Source organism: Melanotaenia boesemani, chromosome 4, assembly GCF_017639745.1.
Source record: "Melanotaenia boesemani isolate fMelBoe1 chromosome 4, fMelBoe1.pri, whole genome shotgun sequence".
Lineage (NCBI taxonomy): Eukaryota > Metazoa > Chordata > Actinopteri > Atheriniformes > Melanotaeniidae > Melanotaenia > Melanotaenia boesemani.
Genome location: NC_055685.1, coordinates 28,527,317 through 28,552,048, shown reverse-complemented (window position 1 = coordinate 28,552,048; position 24,732 = coordinate 28,527,317). Strand labels below are relative to the sequence as shown.

At 38.3% G+C, this 24,732-nt stretch overlaps 2 protein-coding genes across 2 annotated transcripts; both read right to left on the bottom strand.

Moving 5' to 3' along the window:
• Positions 1-375: 375 nt before the first annotated feature.
• Positions 376-3,962, bottom strand: LOC121637891 (nucleoredoxin-like protein 1). The gene is made up of 4 exons (XM_041982240.1): positions 3,863-3,962; positions 1,301-1,563; positions 1,111-1,200; positions 376-973 (listed from the first exon to the last, which is right to left on the bottom strand). The coding sequence occupies exons 2-4, from the start codon at positions 1,534-1,536 to the stop codon at positions 601-603; spliced, it is 699 nt and encodes a 232-aa protein (XP_041838174.1). The 5' UTR covers positions 1,537-1,563; positions 3,863-3,962; the 3' UTR covers positions 376-600.
• Positions 3,963-8,011: 4,049 nt separating this feature from the next.
• Positions 8,012-24,088, bottom strand: LOC121637854 (procollagen galactosyltransferase 1-like). Its single transcript, XM_041982183.1, has 12 exons — positions 23,536-24,088; positions 20,275-20,385; positions 20,071-20,188; positions 17,788-17,922; positions 15,917-16,121; positions 15,711-15,830; positions 14,194-14,270; positions 14,002-14,108; positions 13,469-13,601; positions 11,471-11,598; positions 9,625-9,831; positions 8,012-9,514 (listed from the first exon to the last, which is right to left on the bottom strand). Exons 1-12 carry the CDS (start codon positions 23,751-23,753, stop codon positions 9,244-9,246), a joined length of 1,830 nt encoding a protein of 609 aa, XP_041838117.1. The 5' UTR covers positions 23,754-24,088; the 3' UTR covers positions 8,012-9,243.
• Positions 24,089-24,732: the final 644 nt, after the last annotated feature.

Genomic DNA, 24,732 nt, shown 5'->3' with positions numbered 1-24,732 from the left:
ATATTCTGCATTTGTGGATGCTAACTGTTGACTGGTAATAGTAGAGTTTATTACATATGGTTGAAATTATTTTAGAAATGTGTGTACACATGGGCTGAAGAGTGTGAGTCAAAACATTCATTTATCATCAAAACACACGTTCTTTTATAAATACCAATCTATGAAAAGAAAAAGGTGTTTGCATGAGTTTTTTCTGTGTGTGTCTCATTTGTGCTTCAGGTCGAAGGTATTTTTGTGTATCTAATATTAACATTTAACAGACACTTTTATTCAGTGATTAACAAGTAAGAAACAAAGAAAAATAATATGCATCATTGGTACATTTTTAAAGAATTTAAAGAATTTCCAAAGCATTCAAATAATTTCTTTCTTCCCTTTTATGCAACACCCAACTTTCATAAAAACAGGATTATACATATTTGCATCTATCAGTGAAAACAATGACATTTAATTTGTTCTCGGACAAACAGCTGGTCATATTCAAGACAAATAAATTATGGCAACTGCTATCATTTTTACAATCACAAAATTAATCATTTATATTCTTAAAATATACGTCAGATGCAGGAGCAGGTGAGCAGTACTCTATTCCACTTTCTTTCATCTTTTCCTCCATGTTCCTTTATGTGTGTCCTTTCCCTTCATATCCCAGGTGTCATCTTTCTCCTCATTATCATTTCTGTCTTTGCCCTTCTCCCATAACTTCCACCATTTCTTTTTCCTCTTGTCGTCCTCTGTCTTGTACTTGAGTCTTCTCACGGGGTCGGTGGCACTACGTAGATTAAGGTCATCAAACTCTTCATTCAGCATAAAGGTCCTTTCAACGATCTCAGCTGATTCTTGCCAGTTGCGGAAACAATGAGTGCCAAGAGAAGAGATGTCCTTCACAGCATTTGGAGAGAGGACAGATCCATCCGGGCGAAGCACCACTACTGTTGGTACATCTTTCACTTTAAACATGGACTGCAATTCCCTGAACAAGAAGAAAACACACACACACAACTTACATACAAACAGTAAAATGTCTTAAAGATGTTGCAGCAAAGGACAGAAAAGTACCCGACACAGGTAGCTCAAATTAAAAAATACTTTGTCCTGATAGCCACTTACTTTCTGTACAAGTCCTCAAAGGGCAGGAAAAAAATTTTTTTGTGCAGCTCTTTGAGAAATCTTTCCTGCTGCTCCCCTGATTGGTCCAAACTGGAGAGAGAAAGATGGACATCTTACAACTAATAAAACAGTGTACATGTGTTTATACAAAGGGTGCAAAGAAGTTGTAAATGAAAGCTGAGATGAGGACCTGATGTAGATGAGTGCAAGCAGTTTGGGGTATTCGATGTATGCAGGATCTTTCAGTTTCTTGATAAAGTCATTCAAAGCAGGCACAAACTTCTGGCACGTCTCACACTCAGCAGATGCAAAGAACAGCAACAGGATGCGGTTTTCTAGGATGCCGATGATCTCACGCTCTGTGTTGAGTTCATCCTGATCGGAGTTGTTCTCTATTAGAACGTGGTTTAGGAACAGGTCCACCATGATGGAAAACAGGAATGGAAAACCCCTCTGTGGAGAAAAGATGGCAGCTTTATATAGAAATGTCATCCTGATGTATGATATCAGTCATGATTAATGCACTTTTATTTATTTTTTATCTTTGTTATTTTTTTTTGTTTTTTGTTTATTGTTCAAAGTCAGGTGCCATATAGGAACCATATTTCAAAAAGTAAATGTCCAGTGTCCAGACACAAATATTTTATCAGTAATGTGAACTATAAACATTTTACCAGCCTTTTTTTTTTTTGTTATTTTTGTTGGCAACAAGTTAAAGTTTAAACGAAGATCTACATTTGAATATGATTTGCAAATTGCAAATTATTCTTTATTAAACTATTTTGAATAAAACATTAAAACATTAAAAGTTCATATTGCCTTCCAGTCCTCTGGAACTGGTGCATTTATTATCCCCCTTTGAAAATTTCTCACTCGTAAATCCTCTCGCATCATACGAGTTGGATTGTCTTTTTTTCTTTTTTTTCTTTCTTGTTTTTGTTTTGTTGCGTTTTCTTTGTTCCCTTTTCTAAACAATTGTCTTATTCCCCACAAGACAAAATACCAGAATTACTTTAGTTGTCAGAAGTGTTCATAGTGTAATAGTTTGCTATGTTTACCCATCTGTAAGGACTCAAACAACCTCTAACTGGACAGGGGCACTTCAGAGGCCATTCAGATGGGCTTGTGCCCCTCCGACTCAACATCCAGACCTGCCCATGTTTTTTTGTTCTTTGTATTTCATGTTTTTCTGAATGAAAAACTTAAATAATGCAAAGATATTGAGAGCAAAGCTTTTGTATTGAGCTTTAATTGTCGGTGTATGAAGGAGAGAAACATCCAAAAAATTGAAGAGTTTTCTCTTTTTTTTTTTACCCATAATTTAAAAAAAAAAAAAAAAAAAGAATGAAAGAAAAAAAAACACAAGCTGCCTCACATTATGGTAATAGACTTCTGAAATCCTGGTTGTATTCCTAAGGTATATCTGTTTTCTGATTACTCTAGGCTAAATCATTAGCCTAACTGTATAATTGCCTAAGCCATAGTTAAAGGTTTTATAGGCTCTGATGCAAATTGAATTGGGAGTTTTAACTTGTCATTGCTTTGTGCTCACTCTAAAAGGTAAAAAACAATAATTAAAAATTCTTTCTTAAAGGCCTTTGGGAAAAAAAACAATTTAATCCTAACAACAAAACATCAAGCTATGTACTCATCTAACTTAATCTCAGCAAAATGCTTTTCCTCAGTTAAAACATGACCTTACTTCGATGAGAGATTACAACATGGCCCTTTAAATGATGAGTTTTGGAAAAATATGTTGCCTGATAAAAGCTTGATAAAAGTCATTTTATTTCTAATTTTTACTTTGTGTACTCTCTAGTAGTTTCATTGATTTGAATTTGGGCCAGCACTTTGGTCAATGCTTGTTGTTTTTAAATGTGCCTAAAATAAACTGACTTGATGCACCAGTTCATTTCTACCACACATGCAGGTTTCAGAGCAAAATTTAATGTGGCCAGCGTCTGGAAACAGCCTAGTCATTTGACAAAGGAACAAACCAATAAATGGTCTTTATTCAGATTAAATGAATGCATTATAAAGCTGTTTGTTTGTAATATCTGAATTCAGATTCTCCTGTTGTCCTACTGGATAATGTTTTTTCCATCTCCTAAAGGGAAGCTACTGAGAGATTGACTAGCTGAGTCATGCCTACACAAATGGAAATCCAGTCTGCAGAGTTTTCTAAAACAAAAAGAAATAATAATCTAAACATCACAGCAGCCCAGCTTGAACCAGTTAGACAGAATAAATAAGGCTTTTATGAAATGCTGTTTTCAAAGAGCCGACTTATAGCTCAGAAAATACTCACACATACTAATAAGAAAAGGGGGGGCATAAGAAATAAATCAGAAACTGAAATAAAGTTTAGGCCTGAGAGCTGAGAAATGGGCTTTATCTCTCTTGCCCAGCCTGTATTTCTGTCCTGGCAGCCGGTGCGGGCTGTGAATTGACAGCGATAACCTCACAAATTAGATTTGGCTCGCTGGCACTGAGCTGTGCCAGATCCACCTGAGACTATGATTCTGGACTGCAACTTCCAAGACTGATGTGCGAGAATTATGTTTGAAATTGAGCAGCATCAGACGTTACCCAGAGAATAAAGATCTACTGTAAGACTTTCGAATAATACGGTGCACTTTGCAGTCTGATATACACCAGCATTTCTGCCATGTTTTGTTTGTTGCTAATTTAATAGCCCATCAATCTTTGTATGTGCACTGGCAGCTGAATTTACACAAGTAATTCTGCTCACCTTGAAACTCCTCGACTCCCACAGGAAATATATCCACAGATTTTCTCCTCCTTCAAGCCATTGTGGTTTTTATTTGATTTATTTTCTCTTTTCCTTTAAATCCTGTGAAGTTTGTTATTTTACTGACACCTTTCACTGCCTCTTCACTCCTCTCTGTAATTTGTTCACTCTGCACTCTGTGGTCTACTGAGGGAGATTAGAGATAGCTGGAGGTGTGGCAGAGCTGTAATTGAGGGGTAGAGGTTGCTCCTAAGTGTTTGCTGTGTGTGTGTGTGTATGTGCACATACGTGTGCTCGGCAGCCCCTAAAACTCCAGCTCAAGAGTAGAAATCTTATTACTTGAAGAGAAGAAGGGAGGGTGGTAAAGAAGGATGAAAAAAAGACAACAAATTGGATTGCAGAGCAAGGACAGGCGTACACTGTAGGTAAATAGGTGGAAAAAAGACAGAGAAAAAAATGCAAAGAGCAGAGACATCAAGCATCAAGTGAGCGTAATGGCCTGTTTCAACAGCCAAGGTGAGCAGCTGAAGTCTGATGTTGCCCATTTACCCTCCAAAGCATAATGATGAATCTCATGCATCTGTTCCAGGTGATTTGACAGCCAGGATGTGAGATCAAGCAAATGAAATGAACTGAGAAAGTTGACAGCTTGGGCATGGTTCTGGTAAACTCTGGGTTGTTCACTGGAAAAGTGCTTACTGATTTGCAGAGGCACATGCAGAAAATACCCAGGCTAATCTCAGAGAGAGCCAATAGGTAAATATAGAGGTGGGAGAGCGAGAGATGTAATAGGATTACTCTGAGTCACGTAGACAAAACGTCACTGCCCATGAATGCATACACACTCATACTTACACACCCACAGCATAATGCACATATACACACTTTGTGGATTGAAGAGGGAGTACTCACAATGAATGCCAAAGCTTTTTAGCCATCCCCGAGGCATAACTTTACTGTGTGGGTGCCAGTGTAAATATGTCTGTTCAGTCAACATATGACAGTAAATTAGCTGTATTGATGATTTCTCATAACTGTAGAGACCTGTTTGCTTATCAGCTTTACTTCAGTAAAAATGTCAGTGTTTGTGGATGGAAAACTGTCTAACGCATAACAGTTCCTGTTATTATCACTTGTACTTCATACTTTCTGTGCAAAAGTTTGGACATCTATACAATCACAACACTTGTGACAAATAACAGGTTAAATAAAAAAATATACATTTTCACACCTTATAGCACCTGGCAGTAGGTTGGATATCCTTATTAGTCAGTAATTAAACATTTCCTCCTTAAATTTGAGGTTTTGGAAACAGACAAAGAGGGCAAGAGAAAGGATTATAGCTTCATTCAAGGTGTCCATGCTGACCAGTGGACTACTGAACATCAGAACTGTTTCATGGAGAAATGAAGGAATGCAATCTGGTATAATGCATCACACTTTGTTTTACATCGTGTGGATAGGCATGTGCAGTTTCCACTGGGAAACCTTGTTTCCTGAGGATCCAATTCATGAGGATGCTACTTTGAGACATCACACTTACTTAAAGATGATTGCTGACCAAACACACCCCTTTAAAGAAACACTATTTTCTGTTAGCAGGGGTCTCTTTTAGGACTACACAAATGTTTTAAGAATGGTTAAGAAACACGAAAATAAGTTTGAGATGTTGGTTTGTTGTCACCAAATGTCCAGTCTCAGATTTGTAGGATGTCCAATCCATGGAGGCCCCACCTCATGACTTATGGTACTTGATATCGGATAGCATTATATACTTTCAGAGGGCTAGAGAAATCCATGCCTTAATGAGCCAGGTCGGTTTAAATGGGGGGAAAAACTACTCAGAATTACAAAACATGGAGAAGCAGCATTTAGCTGTTAAGCTGCAAACAAGTGGAACAAACTGCCAGTGGAGATTAAACTTTCACCAAATGTAGAAACTTTTAAATCTAAAAACTTTAAAGCTGAAAACATTTATTTTCTCATGCGCCTATGCGTGAAATCTGCAATGTATCTTTTAACATATCCAGACTGTTGCTTGTTTTTATTTGTTTTGAGTTATTTCACATGATTTTATTATGATTTTTTGCTTTTAATGTCTTACGTAAAACACTTGGAAATGTCTTGTATATAAAATGTGCTATACAAATAAACTTTTCTTAACTTGCCATTAGGGATTTTGTTTAAAAATGTTATGCAGAACAAGTGTCTTGTTTTTATGTGGTATAATTTTAGATCAAAATAGAAACAGAAAATGAGTATAAAAATCAAAGGTTTTGAGGTTAGAGCCCAGACATAACTGTATAAACTGGATTTGTCAGGACTACAGCTCACCAAGGATCAGTGTTGGGAAATGCTAAATACTAATGCAATTTTCAAAGATTTATAATTACGCTGATTCTGAGTCTTTTCCCAATTATCAGTCGCCTGGGGTTGTTATGTAAGCTGATCAGCTCTCTAAAATATTAGTATAATTGACACTCATAAAACAGGAGAGCAGATGAACATAACATAGTATATTCAGGTACAATCCTGTTTGTGATGTGATTAAGAAATGATAAAGTATTGGTCTGAAAGAACAATAAAACTTTCTATGTGTTGCCTGTAGGGATGTTAGAAAGGTAAAAGTCTTTTAAAGATCCTGAAAAGAAGATTTTGGAGTGGTGATGTAATGAGTTAACAGGAAATCAAATAAAAAACCTTTCCACCATCCTCAATTCAAAATTCATCATTTAACATTATCGTAGAGCAAGCAGTTTACCCAGCAGGTCTCTCTTCTTCCCCTTCTGTTGTGTTTTGTGAGTTGTGATTGTAATTTGTGAGTAGGTGGGCGTAACTCCATTAGTAGCAACTTGCAATTTGTACTGTTCAAATGTCACATCATTCACACCAAACCTTTAAATAATAAATGAATCTAAATTACATCATGGATGTTATTTTGACACCTGTCTGAACATTTTCACTGACCAGTCACACCCCAGCCCTCTCCGACAGCAGCAGACTCCATTATCAGGATGCAGTGGGCCACATGAAAAACTGCTCAGGAAAAGCTAAAAGAACATGAGAAAGAGTGTGAGGTGTTCATCAGTGTCCAACTCAACCAGACACCAATCTGATGAGATCTGACACCATCTGTTGGAAGCATACACGTGGACCCCACATCACAATCTACAGTCTGAATGATCTACATCTCAGTGGCAGACACTCTGGGGCATCCTCACATCTTTGCCCATGCCCTGATCGGTTAGTTTCATTCAGCTTCCTATAAACGCTATGAAATGCACCCAAATAAATAAAGAAAAAACTCAAAACAGACAGGTAAGTGTTTCAAATACGGCACTGGTGAAAGTAGAGAGAATTTTATTTTCTGTGACTATTTCCTTGCTTGTGAGTGGGCCTCTTTGTTCTGATTACCGTCCACGCCTGCAATCTTTTCATGACAATAATCCAAAGAACACTTCCAAAACAAATCACACAAGTATTTCTAAAGAAAAAAAAGCAGAACTATTAGGCCAAATGTGTTTCCTGAATACCAAAGAACACACTGTTGATATACTGTGGAGGCCTGCATTTTCACTACAGTAAACCTAAACAGGCAGTTTTGAACTTTACATTTACCCTGCTGTTCAGCTTAGAGGTAATGCAATCTTTGTACGGTGATGCAGTTTTGATTCATGCAGCTGCACACACACAGTGACACAGCAGTATGCTCATTTCTGTTGAATACACATACTTGATGAAGACATCGTTTCTTTGTGTAATAACTTTTTCTCTGTAATTTAATTGCGAACCCCTAATTAGACATTATGAAACTGGGGAACACGGGCTTGTTTTACTGGTGGTTTAAAGGTTGATTATTAAAACAGTGAGTGAGGAGGAGCAATCATGTCCTGCTGAAGCTCAAACTGACCATTATGTAATTACAGACACCAGCAGGCTGTAATTAAAAGAAGTCTCTGTTGCACTGTGGGATGTTCTCATTTGTGCTAAAATAAAACTGCAGCGTGGTCACACAGGAGTCAATAGAGATATTTTAAGATGTCTAGCTGCTTCAGCAAGACATGAACCCAAAATCAGAGTGCTGACTTACACTTAGGGTCAAGTTTTGAGGTGCCGATGCTCAAACAGTTCAGCAGGAAACAATGTCAGTCAGTTTTATAATCAAGTTTTACTTCCCTTTTGTTAAAAATAAAAACAAAATAAACAAAAGACTTACAAAGACAGGAGAAAAAAAACAAGTTTCTAAAAATATACATTTGTTTCAACAAAGAACATGCAAAGATTACTAGTTTGGATTAAAACTGAATCATGAAACACTAAATCAATTCTTCTGCTTGGTAGTCATGTTAACAAAAGAGAAAACAGACACCTTTAAAGAAAATAAAATATAATAAATGACATTAGGTATTGTGAACAACACACAGGCTACTTGGAACTACACTAAGCAAAAGGATAAGAAAAAGAAAACATTGGTAGATAAATCTTCAGTCTCACAAGATGATTTGACAGAAACATCATAACATATTTTCCTCCGCAAAAAATGATGCCTTTATTCTTTGCTTTCATCTAAAAATGAATCTCTTATTGGGAGAACCAACCACCATAAATGGACATGCAAAAGAGTCACAAGCCAAACAGCTGAGAAGCCACAGAGTGCAGTGAAAAAAAACAAAAAAAACAAAGGCAGTACTTTAAGGATTCTGGTTTCTTCCAAGAGTCAGTAAAAATATGTTATATGTGTTTAAAAAGGAACAAATTTTAACTCAACATACTGCAGATTTTCACTTAGGATAATGGAGAGATCTGGTTCTGTGAAACTAGGAGGTACAAATTCTGATTGAAGTCGTCTGAAACATTTTTAACATGTGAAACTATGATCCAATTTTCTTCCAATTTTATTTATTTTATTGCAAAAAAAACATGATATGCACTACCAGTCAAAAGTTTGGACCCATTTCTCCATTAGATTTAATGGGAAAGTGTGTCCAAACCTTTGACTTGTACTGTACATCATGGCATGACTTTGGAAAACATTCATTAAGGAAAAGAAACTGTTATTGGATCAGATTGTGTACAAGGCATGTGTGTTAAATGCAATAAATAAAACTAAAGCTGCTGGCTGACTCTTCAAGAGTTTACACTACATCTTATCTCTCAACAGAAAGATTGAATAGAGGAGCGAGAAACTAACAAGGAAAGGCATTTGTTCTCCTCATCAACTCAGTGTCCATTAATTCTGCCTCTACTGCCTTTATCTCCCAATTTCTGTTACCTCCATGTTTTCCCATTCCCTCCCTCTATCAAAGCTTTGTTTCATCTCCTTTATCTCTGCATGTCAGAGTTCAGTATCTTCTACTTCTCTTCATGTCTTTGTTTCTTCATCACAGCTCGTCCCGTGCACTCCAGTTCTCCAGTTTTGACTGCAGCACGTCTGAGTTTTGGGCCTTGAAGCTCAGCTCTCCCTGCTCCTGAGTCTTCCTTGACTTGGCTCGATCCCAGTCAGTTTTGACTGAGTCGTTGTCCCAGACCACAGAAGTTTCTGTGTCACTGATGTAGCCCGGGTCTCCTGTGTAATGGGTTGGATACACCAGAAGTGGCTCAGCAGAAAATGCACGTAGATCCCGATGCTCAAAGTGGTCCATGTACTCTGAACTGATAAGGATAGGAAAGGGGATGTAATTATATCGAGTAGAGCACCACAGAACAGGAATCAATGAGGTGAGACTAAGAAGAGGGCCAGAGAGAGGATGGGTTATACTCACATTGGATGTTTGTTGTACATCACAGGGAGGAACTCATCAAGAGGAAGAATCTTTCTCAGAGGCTCAGCCTGGAGGAGCTTTTTGGCTCCTTGTAACGACAGCATGTAGCCAAGTGTCCAGTAGGAGTAGTCTGCCTCGACCAGATTGTTGACGTTTGGTACAGATTTTTCTGGGTGGTCAATTTGCATCCGTTTCCGTCCAATGTAACTGAAAAAAAAAAATTAAAATGGGATAAAACAAAGAAACAACTTTTTGTTAAAAATTACAACATCTGGTATGTAAGTTCAGCTGTGAAGAACCCAGAATCCAAGTTGCATCATGTCAAATTCATTTCACCACCTACTTTTATAATGTTGTGGAAAAAAATGCAGTAAATCCTCTTTTAATAACTGTGTGAAAAATGTATGTATCATGATTTGAATAACTTGAAAAGTCCCAGAACTTTCAAGGCCAGATCCAAGAGATCAGACCTTGAAGGTTATCATGACTGAAGTTAGTGTTACACATAAATAACCTGATGCATATTTTCTTGACAAGTTTACGTATTAGAAATGTGAGACAAACTTACACCTGATCAATGCAAACAGAGTAAAACAAATGTTACAAATGCATGAACCTTCAAATGAGCAACAATGAAAATGAGCTTCCACAAAAGATTTCTCTCCTTTACTCAAGCCAGTCAGTATCAAACTTTAATAACTGATTATATCCCAAACATTTTGTAACAAGAAATATTTGAACCCCTTTAAAAATGTTGTTCCTATTTACAGTATTATGAGAAAAAGTCGGTGCTAGTATCAGACCATTTTCAGAGAACACTGACCTATGAACCATCCAAGCATAAAACAGTACTTAACCAATGCTGTGTGCACATTACAGACAGCTCAGCAATGAACCAAATTTAAATTGTATATTTACGTACTTTGTTATGACCAACCCATAACTGAGACAAAGTTAATTAAGTTGCATCAATGGAGAATGCCAAATGAAAGAAAAAACACTACCTACAACACATGAGGAGCATCTGAAAGTGATGTCCTTAAGAAAAAAAAAACAAAAAAAACAGCAAAAACCTGACACAGAAATGAGAGGTGCATCTGGACCTTCATTTAATCCAGTTACTGTTTCCTGAAGCCTCAACAGAAAATGGTTTTCACTGAGGGGTGGCTGTTAAGGGACTATTCTTATGAAAGGGAAACAGGGAGAAAAGGCCACAGTATGCCAAATAACACAAGAATTGGACTGAAAATCAGTGGCAACAGTTCCAGTGAAGTGATGAATTCTCCCTGGAATCCAGACATCAACATTACTGAAGCAGCGTGGGATCATTGTAACAAAGAACAGAACAGAAGGCAGCAACATCCAAAGAAGAGCTTTGAAATATCCTTCAAGAAGCCTGGAGAAGTTGTGTTCAGGCTTTGTTGGAAAACAAGGATGGTTGTATCAAATGTTTCCTCTGTGTCAAATTTCCTCTGTGTTTCAACCATTTCCACATTTCCTGTCAATATATAACAAATACAAGTTTGATTTAAATTTGTGGTTCAGTGCAGTTCACAGGTTAGATTAATCTAGAACAAATAAAAACTACACTACAGCTGATGTGCTCATTTTAAGCTACTCTCAGCTTGCTAACAATTTTAACGTAAATTTTCTGGAAAACTGCAGCGGGACAGTTCTCAGTAGTTGAATGTTAAGATGCATTATTCCACAAACGATTTCGACATCTGATTGGTGGCAGTTGAAATATTGCATGCGACAGATGGATGGATGCCACTGTAGGGGATGATGATAATCCTCTTTGTTTACTAAACTCTGTTTTTCCTCTGTTCATTGAAGCTACACTCACATGAGATCCCAGTCCAGCTTGTGTGTCGTCACCTCCTGCAGCAGCGCCTGGAGACGGCGTTTAAAGAACACCTCAAAGCGAAGATCATCTTCAAGGACCAGGGAGGTCTGTAGACGACGCTCAATTATCTAAATACACACAGACATGCACACACATGTGCATGCACGCACGCACACACACACACAAAGGATTTAGAGCATTACAGTGGTGGTGAGATGCAGATGATCCGGATCATACATTATAATCTAAAGTGTGCGAAAGTGTAGCAATTAGTGTAATGTCTAATAAATTATTTACTGGCATCAATGGCATTTTAAATGTGTATTTTGTGCCAACTTAAGCAAATCCTTTTTTTTTTATTTTATTTTTTAATTTAACTTAAGCAAATCCTTGATTTGAATTTAAATTGGCAAAAAAAAAAAAAAAAAAGAGGAAATTGCACTGAGCCACATGTGGAAAGTAGGGCAGGCGGTGAGTCAGCTGTGTTGGTTCAGCCAATTGATTTGATTGTTTTTAAGTGCAAGTTGACACAAATTTGCATGATGGCATGTGTGACATTTCAGTTCAATTGTACTTCATACTCTTTCACAAATGATTCAGGACACTGCAGCAGAGCTTTGACCCAAAAATTCACAGTGTACATTCTGGTAAATGTCAAAGAAACTGAACTTCTGAATTAAAATTACACCATATAATAACAAAGACCGCCAAGAAAAGTTTGCTAGATTTCAATTTCAATTTAATAATGTTGCTAAATAAAATATGATTACTTACCTTAGAATTAATGATTTATACCCATTTCTGCAATGTTATTTACGTGAAAGGTACATATAGAGTGCTGCTCGGGGGGTGGCAGAGTTAGAAAGTGGAGGAATCAGTAGTTGTTGATGCTGTTTTATGAAAAGACTGAGAGTACACATTTGAGAATTTAAGGATAATGCTTTATAAGTCATGCAAAAATGCATGAATCACCCTCACATGCACTTTTTCTTCTGTCCTGACTGAGCACTTTAAGAACATATCCAGCACATTATTACACCTATGCTGCTTTTAAACTAGAAACTACAGTGCTTTTCATCTCCCAGTGTTTAACACTATCAATGTTTTTTAAATCTGCCATTGTGTTTAAATCTGTCACAGTTTTTTAATGAGTTTGTAGAATGTGTGTTTGTACTAAGCACTGATGAAACGGAGAACAGTATTACGTTTCCTCATATGCTGCAGGTGTGTAATGAAAGTGATAATAAACTGAACTGAAATCATCAAAGAAAGGTGAAGCAAATTTGGAATAAGCGAAGGCAGAAAACAAGCATAAACACCAGTGTGGTTTTCCTCAAATGAAAATTTCTGATGCAGACCTGTGGAGTGATGCTGGCAGGTAGCTCAGGGGGCATGCAAGCTGGACACTATGTCCATCATGACTGCTAAATACCAGTAATTGTTACACACTGTTATATTAACAAGGCTTCTTCACCGAAGACTGCTGCTTGGTCTCTAAGTCAAAGCAATAGACCCAGCTATCATCTTGTGGAGATCATCAACGTGCGTGTTGGATCTGTTTGCTTACTGCACAATTTAAGACACAGCAGAAACCAACGATGCAAACCTGCTAAGCGTCTGAACAGCAGCGGTGAAAATTTAAAGAGGTATATTATTAAAGGTTTAATCAGGTTCTGTTCTAGTTCTTGAAAAATAATCAGTAGTTATTACAGAAATAGTTTTTAAGACAGATATGCAAAACTATCCTTATAGGACAACCTCATGGCTGATGGTGGTTAGTTTACAACATTATAACTGTTCTGTCGAAATAAAGCAGGAAAATGTCAAAGAAAACTGTTTTCATTTCTGAGAGGATGTTGATGTAAATTGTAAGCAAATAGACATATAGACATTTTTCTTTAACTTTTTGTATATATACAACATCAGGAAAAAACGTAATTCACAAGTCACTTTGTCTCAACAGTTTATATTATCTGCCACATGTCCAAAGTGTCTCACCTCTTTCCAGACGTTGTGATGTGAGAGAAAACAACCCAGTTCACCCTTGGTGAGAGGTCGACCATGATAAGGGTCTTTGTATCCTGGCAGCATCTTAATCCCCATAGTCTGTATATCAGAAGTATTCAGAGCTCTGGGAGGGAATGAACAAAGATATTAGAGAAGAAATCAATAAGTTGTATGTATATAGTGTCCACAAAGATGGGAAGCAAAGGGCTGCATAAACATTTAAAAACAAATAAATCACAAACCATGTAGTTTTTAGGACAGTTATGAATTCAGGTTAGAGAGGATGTGAATCAAAATACTTTAAATATAGTATAATTCCTAATGAGCTGATATTTAACTACGCAATTAACTTGCATGTGAGCTGAATCAAAATGTTTCAGGACATCTTTAAATGACAGCATGCAACCTGCATCTTTTCACCTGGTCGTCTCAGCCTTGCTTCCCTTCATTTATCGACACCACATGTTAGAGAAGAACATATTAGGAAGACATAGGCAACAGAGGAGGAAGAAGATGAGACGTACTTGCCATCAACAGCTTCAACAACCTTACAGCTGAGCTCCTGCTCATACAGGCTTCTTTTCATTCGATTATAACGCTCAGTTCTCCGCACCAGATTTATCATAAAAACCTGAGTGCACACAAACACAAAACTTCACACACACGCCCAGGTTTTAGTCTCTGCTTGTGAGTATGTGAGAGTGTGTGTTGTGTACCTCATCAAAGCCCAGCTTGTCAGGCTGCTTGGCAGAAAGAAACAGGAAGCTGGAGGGCTCCAACGGTGGATATTTCACTGTGGAAGAAAACGGGGAAAGTTACAAAGAGAATTACTAATGTGTCAGAACAGGGGTTCCCAAAATGTGGTCTAGGAAACTGCAGGGGTTCTCCCCAGAACCCCTGCAGTTTCCTGGATTGTGCAACCTCTGGTGGGTCTCCTGGGATCTCACAAAAATTAAGCATTTTTTTATGTAAAGGTTATATCCATTTTGTACACAAGGTTTCTTTTAATGTTCCTTTTTATGAAGAGGTTTTTATCTATTGACATCTTAAAAGGGGAAAAAAAGGTTTTGTTGATTGTCATAGGTAGACATGTAATATACTGTGTCATCATCTATTATACAAAATCTAAGCCAGAAGCAGTGTGAGGCATTTTATACCTTTATAGAGATAGCAGACATGCACTCCTCAAAAACCTAACAAAGCATTTCATAACCAAGAAGAGAAAGCATCAAAAACGATAAATAATCGATAGTAGCACTCAACAGTCTTCATAATATATCTCTACGGTCACAAAACAAATCTTTGTTCACTTCAGATTCTGTGTTTTCTACAACTGAGCAAAACTTAGTACCAGCACTATAGCACCAACGCAGCCAAGAGCAACTCACAGCTCAGATTGTTTCAGAAGTTATTGATGACTTCCTCCGAGTGGCAACAAATAGTTAAAACGTGTGGATATGCATCTGCAGGAGCTGAGAGAAGCAGTACACAGATGTAAGTCCAAGATGGGAAAACATTAGCAATGATCTCAATATGAGATGAGCTATTAGTCAATTTCCAAACAATTAATTTCATAATTTTACAGTAAGAAACATTACTCACAATCTGAAAATGTTTAAGACAGCTGCTAATCAGAGACAAACAACATCTTTCAGTGCTCCTTAATGTTCTTCAAAGTACTGAATCACAGAGTACACAGAGGGCCTGATTTATTATAGGTCTGTGTGTGTAAAAACTAGGGATGGGACTTGGACGTGGCAATTACGATTAATTATTAACAAAAAAATTAACGCATTTAATTACAGTTTGAATTCAAAACTACGCGGAACCTTTTGCCAGTGCAAGAGTTCCTGGTACACTGATAAGACTGGTGCACACCTCAGAGCTCGGCTAAAAATTAGCAACTCTGGTGCTATATTTAGCAAGTTTTCAGACCCCTTTAGTGACTCTATTTGATAGAAATCGACTATCGATAAATCTAGAGGCGTTTTCTGGTGTAACCGGCGACTTTAGAGAATGATGAGGGTAGGAGCGTAGATCGACCGGTACCAATGTTATTTTATTAAAAGGTCTATTAAATTTAGAATTTAAATAAATTATATTTATTATAGCACATATACAGCACGTATACGGAAATCTGGAAACCAGTCAGGACACATCTAGTTTTGTCCATCAAAAATTATTAAATTTGCATCTAATATGATTAAATCCACTCCCATTTCCTAAAACTCACCCATGATCTCCAGGTGGGTGTGCATAAAGCTCTCTGCCTCATCCTGAAAGGTAGCATGAGCACGCATTGGAACTGGAAAGTAACCGTAGATTTCTTTGTTGCACACATACATCTGCACATCTGAGGGGAGGAAGGACAAACAGTCTTACACATTGAACCAACTTTACGGGTCCTCAACATGAAGAGCCTCTTGAAATTTTTCCTACCTGCCATGCGAGCTGAGTAGGCAAAGATAATGACATCATCCAGAGCCCAACTGTATTCTGGGTGCGGTGGGTAAAAAGCCAGCTTACGAGAGGCCTCTTTCCTTAGATCCACCAGGTAGGTAGAGTGAACCATCGGTACAGCAAAACAGCCACGACGTTCCCGCCTGCGGATGGGCATGTAGGCTGGTGTACGCTTGTAGTAACCCTGAAGCACAAAATTGTTCCAGTCAGGGGACGAAAATGACAAAAAATTAATAGATCTGTCTCTCTGGTGCGTTTTGTGTCAGATAAAATACGACTTTTCTTTTCTTTTCTGTTTTGAAAATAAGAAAATACAAGAACTTAAAAGGCATCTTGCTGAACAGACATTGATCACAAACATCTTTTGTGATTCAAAATCTTGCATTTATTTTTTAATCATGTTTTATATTCACCCAATTAAATCATGAAGCCTAAGAGCAAATATGTTCAGTAAAATCAGCGTCAACATGCTGAGAAAACAGACCAAATTAAACGTAATGACTGTGTAGTCATGAAGCTTCATCAGCGCTGGATATTGCATCAATGTTTCTGAGACAAAACAAATTGCTTACTTTAATCATAAATTAATTTGCCAGCGCACGAAGAACCTGCTCAGTAATTAAAGAAGGAAAAGTACACCAAGTTCAGCTAACATACCAAAACCTCTTTCCTTCAGTCTCAAATTGATTCATTTCTTCTTTCTAGTGACTTATTGCATAAATGTAATTTCCTCCCAAGCAAATTTACTTCCAGGATATTTCTCCATGTTATGAAAATAAAAGGAAATTTATTCAACAAAACTAAATTAAAATGGAAACTGTATTCCAACCTAATACTGATTTCCATTTTTCATCCAGTCTATAAAGAGGATTTTATAGAGAAATCCAAAGACAGTACTAGACCAATTCAATACCCTTCATTTACAAAACAGCTAATAATCAGTTTAAAAACAAAAGCAAAAAAAGGACAATGAATTTACCCACAAATCATAACTAACCGATTACATACAGAAAGTTAATTGTCAAAGAGGCAAAAAAAAGTTAATCAAATGTGAACTAGAAGCTCTCAGAGGGCTCAGACCTCCACCAAGCCACTGTAAACAAACTTTGCCAATGATTGTGGGTATTGTTTTTGAGTTAGAAGCTCTAATGGCAAAAATTATCCCTATTAGTTAGTGTTGTATCTAATTTAATATCAGATTCAAAGAAACTGTTAAGAAAATTTTGCTGGACAACCTGGTTGCATGTCTGTGATGAAATCTGGTGCAATATGAACATGTGAAAGGAAATAGAAAAAAAAGAAAACTGGGTGGACAGTCTGAAGGAAGCATGAAACATGTGTCGTGGTGGTTATGGTCCACCATCTCATTTGCAACCACATTCTCCTCCCACTTCTCAAAAGATTTTAAAGCACAAGAAAATCAGTCATTAATCTGTCATGTGGAGTGTCTCTAGAAACCCTGTGATACATCATCTCTGCAACCTGTTTGAAGTCTTTGTGTTGATGAGAAAAACACAATGCTAATGAAAAGAATGTAAAGAAACATTTAAAGTAGCCACTTTGTATGCCATCGCTTTCAGTCTATGCTTGGAATTTAAAACTGATTAAAGTTACTAACCTTGAAGTCATCACTAACTGTTAGTAATACTGTAAAATATTATTACTGCATTATAACAAAGTACCTCTGTTTGCCTTCTGACCATCGTAAGTGTTAAAAAGCAAAACTATCAGCAAAGCCTTTCTACCACAACCATGCTGTGTAAGCTACACCACATCCAACATGTGCATGTGGTGAGAAAGATGTGAAGAGACTGTGTCTGATATACAGATTGAAAAGAAATCTCTGCTACCTGTGAAGTCATGCCACACCAGAAGTTGGAATATGCAGCTCTGGATTCCAGCATGGGAGCTGCAATGGTCTTGTTCTCCTTCATCAGCTTCCACAACACATCCGGATTGGTGAGCAGGTTGTCACAGTCAACCACCTGGAGACGGGAGAGGATGGCCAAATATTGACTATGGTGTAAGCATGCACAACGTGTCCCTCACTGCCACTAAATGACCGATTCTTAGACCTTCTCTTCTCACAGTGTATGGTTTTAAACAAGCCTTAGAAACTGCACGGGAAAGGGGGGGTGTTTTGTTTTTGTTCTGGTAGGTTCTTCTACAATCCACTGTGTTATTTCTACTAGTGTCTTTGTTGGTATTTTTCCTGTGTGAGAGGATGCAGTAGATAGGAACTGTGGGATATTTAGAGCCAGGAAATGATAGGCAGTGTAGGTCCAGCCGGCTGGAAGTCAAACAGCTGCTAAGGGGATTTTAGTCCAAGCGATAAAATGCAGTCCATCCATTTAACCATAAGGTCACCCCCACCCCCTCTTCTATGTTTTGGATAAGTGCTTTTCCATGTTTAGAGATTCTCCAACAGTGAATGCCAAAAATTATGTTTGTTGGGTTTGGTGGGCGTTTTTGTGCCAGCTGAGAACAACAGCTGTACTCTTAAGATTTTCTTCAGCTCTAACATGTTTTCTCTGATACTCAAGTATTTCCTCTTTATCTTTGTGATTATATATGCAGGCCTATAAGTATTACTTAGTATATTTAAGTCAAAATAAAACAGATCCATCACTGTACAGGTGGAGCATATAACACTGACCATTTGATTAAGAAACTGAGAAAAAGCTGGTTCTGTGCTGAGGATAGAACAAGAATGATGCACAAGGTGCTGAAAGTAGTGAAAGATTCCTCACATCCTCTACATAATACAGTGAAGAAACAACAGTGAGAGACTTCTTCAACCTTAACCCTGCCAACAGTCATCACCCAGAATAATAACTAAGTATTATTTTTATTACAAAAAAAAAAAAAAAAAAAAACTATTACAACACTGAAATTTCCCTCTGGGATAAAATATTTGTTATTTTATTTCATTTCAAGATGCAGTGTTGAGTTAGGAAGCATCAGGTCCTGGAAAACATGTGGAAACTATTTTGATACTTACCCCCAGGGTTAAATTAAGACTGGTCGTGTTGAGTGGAAAAGGCTCTGCGGTTTCAAGCCTGCCATGTGTGAACATGCCTTCAAGCATCAGCAACATCGGCTGAAAATTTCTACATAAATGTATGAAGATCTACATTTCAAATACACTAGAGATTTAGAAGAATAGGCCAATTACATCTTTATGTGTTCAGTATGTTATTATCCAATACAGAAATGGTGGTGTAAAGCATGTCAATAAACTGTCTTTTAACAAATCTGATATAAGTCACATATGGACAAAAAAATCAGACCTTAAGCTGCAGTGTGAATGGAGTCTAATTTCCTAATCATCTTGCACATGCTGCTTTTATGCCTTCCTACGAGCAAAAGTCATGGCAGGAGACGAACTCACATCTGTCACATCTGTTCAAACTAAACTCTTGAAAATGGAATATTTAGGAAACTGGTACAGGGGTCTCCTTTGTCCCAAATATCCACTTGAACCCAAGATTGAAGTTAGTAGAATTTTGTTGGTTAAGTATCAAGTTTTCTTCACAAAACAAGTTTCCACCCTAACACAAGATTTTATAAACTAAATGAAAAAAAGTCCCCAGAAGGTCTTAACAGGTTAAAATGGTGTTTTATAACCAAAAGGGTCAAAGATCAAGTCTGGACATGTATGGATGTGACTGCAGCTGTTCTGCAGCAGCATTAAACCGTGTGGCAGTACTTTCAATTCAGTAAAATTTAAGAAAATATTTCAAAAGATACATAAGTTACTAATGAAGAAGAGAGATATGATGGCATATTTCTTAGAAATGATCTCTTAAGTATTATTTAAAGTAAAAAAGGCCATGTTGAGACTATAACTTATACATTTACATTGCCTGGGAATGGTGTGATGAATACAGAGAAACACTGTACCGCAGTTAGGCTAACACAGTTAAGTCAAATTTATAAGATAACAAAAGTGTCATTTTCATCCAATTTCCTTGAGTTGGCAGTCAGCAGGTATCGGTATCAAATAAGAGACAGAGGAGTTTAGAGCCATGACTCAGCTTACAACAATTAGCACAGACATCTCCTAACACACATAACTCAAGAGCAAGAAATAAGAGGATACGTATGTTACTGCTGAATGGATGATAACGTACCAGGAAGTAGTCGGCCCAGATCTCGCGGGCAGTGTCTAGTGCTGCCTGACGGAGCTTCATTATATGCTCATAACGGAGATTATTCCAGTGCTTTGGGCCCACCTCGTCCTCAAAGGCACTGAAACATGTAAAAACAGACCCATTAAACAATGTGCACATCACCCATGTACAATCCCACATTCCCACACTCACAGAACACAGTACCTGGGTTCATCGTCAGGTCTCCACTCCACATAGTGATAGTAATTCTGCACTTTGACGAGCCAGTCTCTTAGAATAGCTGTGGTGTTATCTATGTTGTGATCTGTCGCCACCCTGTGGGAGAATAACAGACAACAGAGGCGATATGAAAAGAACGTGTCTAATTTGACTCAGGGATAAATGCAGAGATAAAATCTTTATCACTCTGTATGGGATTTGATATTAAAACAGCAACATAGTACGTATGAACCAGTCCAACATGCAAGGACCAGTGTTGATCTTGATGCTGCTTTTATTAAGACGATGCTACTTCACATTAAGAGTTTTAGCCCTTGGCTGTCCTAGGAACGACTCAGGATCCCCCAGGATCAGCTGGCAAACGTGGCCAAGGAGAGGGAAGTCTGGGCTTCCTTGCTTAGCTGCCCCCACAACCCGACCCCGGATAAGTGGCAAGAAAATGGATGAACAGAAGTCTTAATGCTGTGCCTGGTGGCACATTCTAAAGCTTTTATTCTATTATAACTAGGAAAGCAGGTACATGCTGCATGAGGCAAAATGTATATCAATTTGAACTGGGAGCTGGTGAACTAGTGGCATTTATTTGGTGCTATGCTTTCTTTGCACATCTATCCACTGGTTCAGTGTAGATGGAGTGGAGAATATATAATCCAAAGCAAACAGCTAGGCTAGCAAAACTGAAAATATCACACAGCTCTACATATTAAATTAGCACATTTACAAGATAAATTTCAGAAGAGGGGCTTGAAACGCATAAGTAGAATAATGTACCTACCCATTAACATTCAATGAGTAGGTGTGTTTAAGAAGCATCAAGATGTTGATGTTTAAATAAATGCCAAAAATCCATTTTGGAAATATTCACAAGTAAGCTAATGTTGATGAAATGAAAAAGGGAGAACTTAGAAAAGTGGAAGTGAAGCAGCTGGACGGCCCTGATCAAGATTACAAATGAGCCGTTGATTGCACCTGACTCTGGGTTTAACCATACTCATCCTTCATCATCCGTCCACTCTAGCTTGTATCACATCTTCAGAGACTAGCTTGCTTGATTTAGCTTGAATCATGTAGCCTGACCTCAATTTGTCTAACATAGGAATTAGAATAAAACCTATTCCAGTTACTAAACTTTTCCCAAGAGCTCTGTCAATGCTCCAATTTCATCTTTTCTGGGCGCTCTCCTTTTTCATTTAGTTTGAGAACAAAATGTCCCCATAAAATTGTTGCGGTGTTGCTGCGGTCAGACAAGTTCTTTCTATGCTTTAGATGGGTCCGGCAATGTCGTCTACAATGATTTTCGTCAAATTAGTATCAGCGGACATAAAAATTTCCCTTTCAGCCACTGAATATAAAAACTGCAACTTTTAAGTTAAAAACATAAAAAAAGGCATAACTTTTAAAGGTAAAGAAAGTACTGAAGTTGTATATTTAACTTTAAATGTTACATTTATGACCCGGCACTACACTGGCTTTTTATCACTTTTAGGGTCTTGTTATCATTAGTTTTGCATCACAAAAAGTCAGGTGTGAGCAGACAAGAACACAGACATAATGGGGGCTTGAGAAGGCCAGGAGCCACATTCATCTGCTGTCTGTGTTATCACAACAAATCCCAGTGTCTCATAGACGAACAGCAACACAGACCAGCAAGCGAGTGAAAGAATGTGTAAATATAACAGAAACGGATCCACTTCTAACCCTGCCATGTAGTGAGTGACACTCAGCGTGCTGCTGGTGTTTGTTTCCCAGCACTCTGAGGTAATTTAGCACAGCAGTGCCATCTCAACGCCTACATGTGACCAACTCACCGATCCATCTTTTTCTCTCAAGTTTTCTCTGTGTCTGTCTACCTCTCGTCAGTTAGAAATATCTTCAGAGGCTGTGAATGGTCAGGGGTAGTGAATGAAGATGGTTAATGGGGGAGTAATTATTTTGGATTGTAGCACTTCTAATGGATAGAGCTGAGAAGAGGAATGAATGGGTAAATAATTTAAGAATTTATAAAATTTATTCTGCACGTCACTGCAGAGCACAAGCACTCCACTATTAGGCAGACGGCATGCATGTGTGTGTATGTTGCTGCTTGCCAGGTATTTAATCTTAGCCTGTCACACTAATCACCGCAGGTATCTGCAGGTGGCCTACTAGTCTTTACATTTCATTTTAAAACTTTTTCACATTAGTTTTTCCATCAATGGGGATATAAAGCATGTTGTATATTAAAGCAACCAAAGTGAAAATAGTTTGCCAAGAGGGCATGGTTAGAGCTGAGCACAAGATGTGAATTTCAAGTTTAGCATCCCGCATGGTTTGTTTAAAGAGACACAAGGATTTATGAATCCATCATTCAAGCTCCCTCAGATTAGAAGGAGTCTCAGCATCCCCTCTGATCAAACAATCCGATTTATATCAATTAATTATACTGGCTTTAAATTCAGATCCCTGCTGTCACGTTAAATATAACTCTGCTTGAGGCTTTTTGGTTCCATTTTTCTAAGTCAGTCCCCTGAACAAAAGAAAGGGGGTAAAGAGAGCTAGTCTGTCAGGTGTGGCTGATAATGGAAAGATTAACTCAATCATTACAAATACGGTAAATCTGCTGGCAAAAGAACAAACTAAGAAGAGGAAGTAACTCAGGAAAGTAACGGGAACATTCTGGAAGTCTGGGGCTGGGTGAAAAGAGGAAGAAGCCTCACAAAAAGTGCTGAACTAAGCATGAGTTTGACACTTCGGTGCTTAAAAAAAAACTTTTTACAACATATTTTCTGCTCCCAGTCGAGCCCTGAAGACGGATATGTGGAAGGGGAAAGGGAGGGGAAGAAAAAGGGAGGGAGAAGTCGGGGGAAGAAAACGGAGGGGCGATGAGTAAAGACTGAAGACTGACTGAATGGAACTTTTCATGGGCACTTCTCTGCTGGAGGATGCCTCCCCCCGTGCATCGCTCTCCTTGCGCTTAGGTCCACCCCGGCGACCGTGGAGCCATGCTGTTTGTCAATTCCAACAGTTTCCTTTCCGATATAATTTACAAACTTAACGCAGACATATTTTGTACACAAGCACAAACACGTGGAGATATTTCTAAATAAATTTTACAACTTGAGAGTTGGAAATTACTCTTATTAAGACCTACTTTACTGGCAGTTTCGTCCTAAAACACCTTTAAAAGTTTTGACATTATACCGAAAGTCTTGTGTTAATTGTTGTAATTACTGTGTGGTACAGTGCTTAGTTAACGATGACGCTCACCACAGCGCAATGCGGTCCTTCGGGTAGTTGAGGCGCTCGATGGTTCCCAGAAACAGCGGCAGGGAGTGCGCTGAGTTGCGGCAGACCAGAGCGATGACAACCCGAGGAGCGAGGAGCGGAGACTCGGGGCTCCAGCGCTCCTCGGGGAAATATCCCTGACTCGGGCCCGGTAGTAGGAAGTAAAGCAGGGCAAGCAGCACCAAAGTGACCCGGAGCATCGCAAGGGGAGAAAAACTCGTAAATGACGCGGCAGACGGAGAGGAAAGACAGAGAGTGTAGAAGGAGACGATCCCTCTGTTGTGTTATGCCGATTCTGGATACATGGCGGAGTGGATGTCTGAATTAAAGGGGACGTCTGCGCCGCTTTAAGGGGAACTCGCTGTTCTCCAAAACGACACAACGCAAGCGTCTGTGTGACGGTTACATGGTGAAAATTTATTATAAAAATTATGTCCTGCTAGATGAGATTAGAACTACCTCTTCCTAAAACGAATTACAACCACAGGTCAATTGGACATTTACGAATCCCCTTGTGAAAAGGATGCCCTCCCCTTTAAGAAAAGAGGAAGATGCTCTCCATAGGAAGCAGATGGATCAGCTATTAGGCGTGTCAGGCTTCTACAGGGCTGTTGTAGGTTACGAAAAAAAGAAAAAAACTTTACACTTATAGACAGATGACCGCCTCTCCTGAGCCGCGGGTTTCATCTTTTTATGCATCTATCTGCAAGGTCAGACTCAGGTCTAGACCATTTCAGATGAACAGGCAGGCCCACAGATCGAGAGTGGCAAATAACACATTTCAGGAAAGGGACTAAATCGTAGAAAATAACTGGTTATTACAACTCATATGGTCTTGTCATGCAAGAAATAAGGTTAAATGTTTAAAAACAAAAGGCCAGTGAAATGTTTTTCCCTCAACAATTGTTTACTTAAGATGATCCTGCATATGGCTTCAATCACTTAATCACAAACACTTCTACTTTATTTATGAAGAAAAATTTGCTTTGGGCCAAATCACAAGTTTTAACAGTGTTTCTTCAGCATTCTTAGGTTTTGAACTTTATGCAGTTGTCATAACTTGCAATGTTATGACGTTTACAACCATCCATCCGTCCATCCATCCATTTTCTCTACTGCTCAGTCCAGTTAAGGGTTGCGGGCAAGCTGGAGCCTATCCCGGCAAGGCGAGAGGCAGGG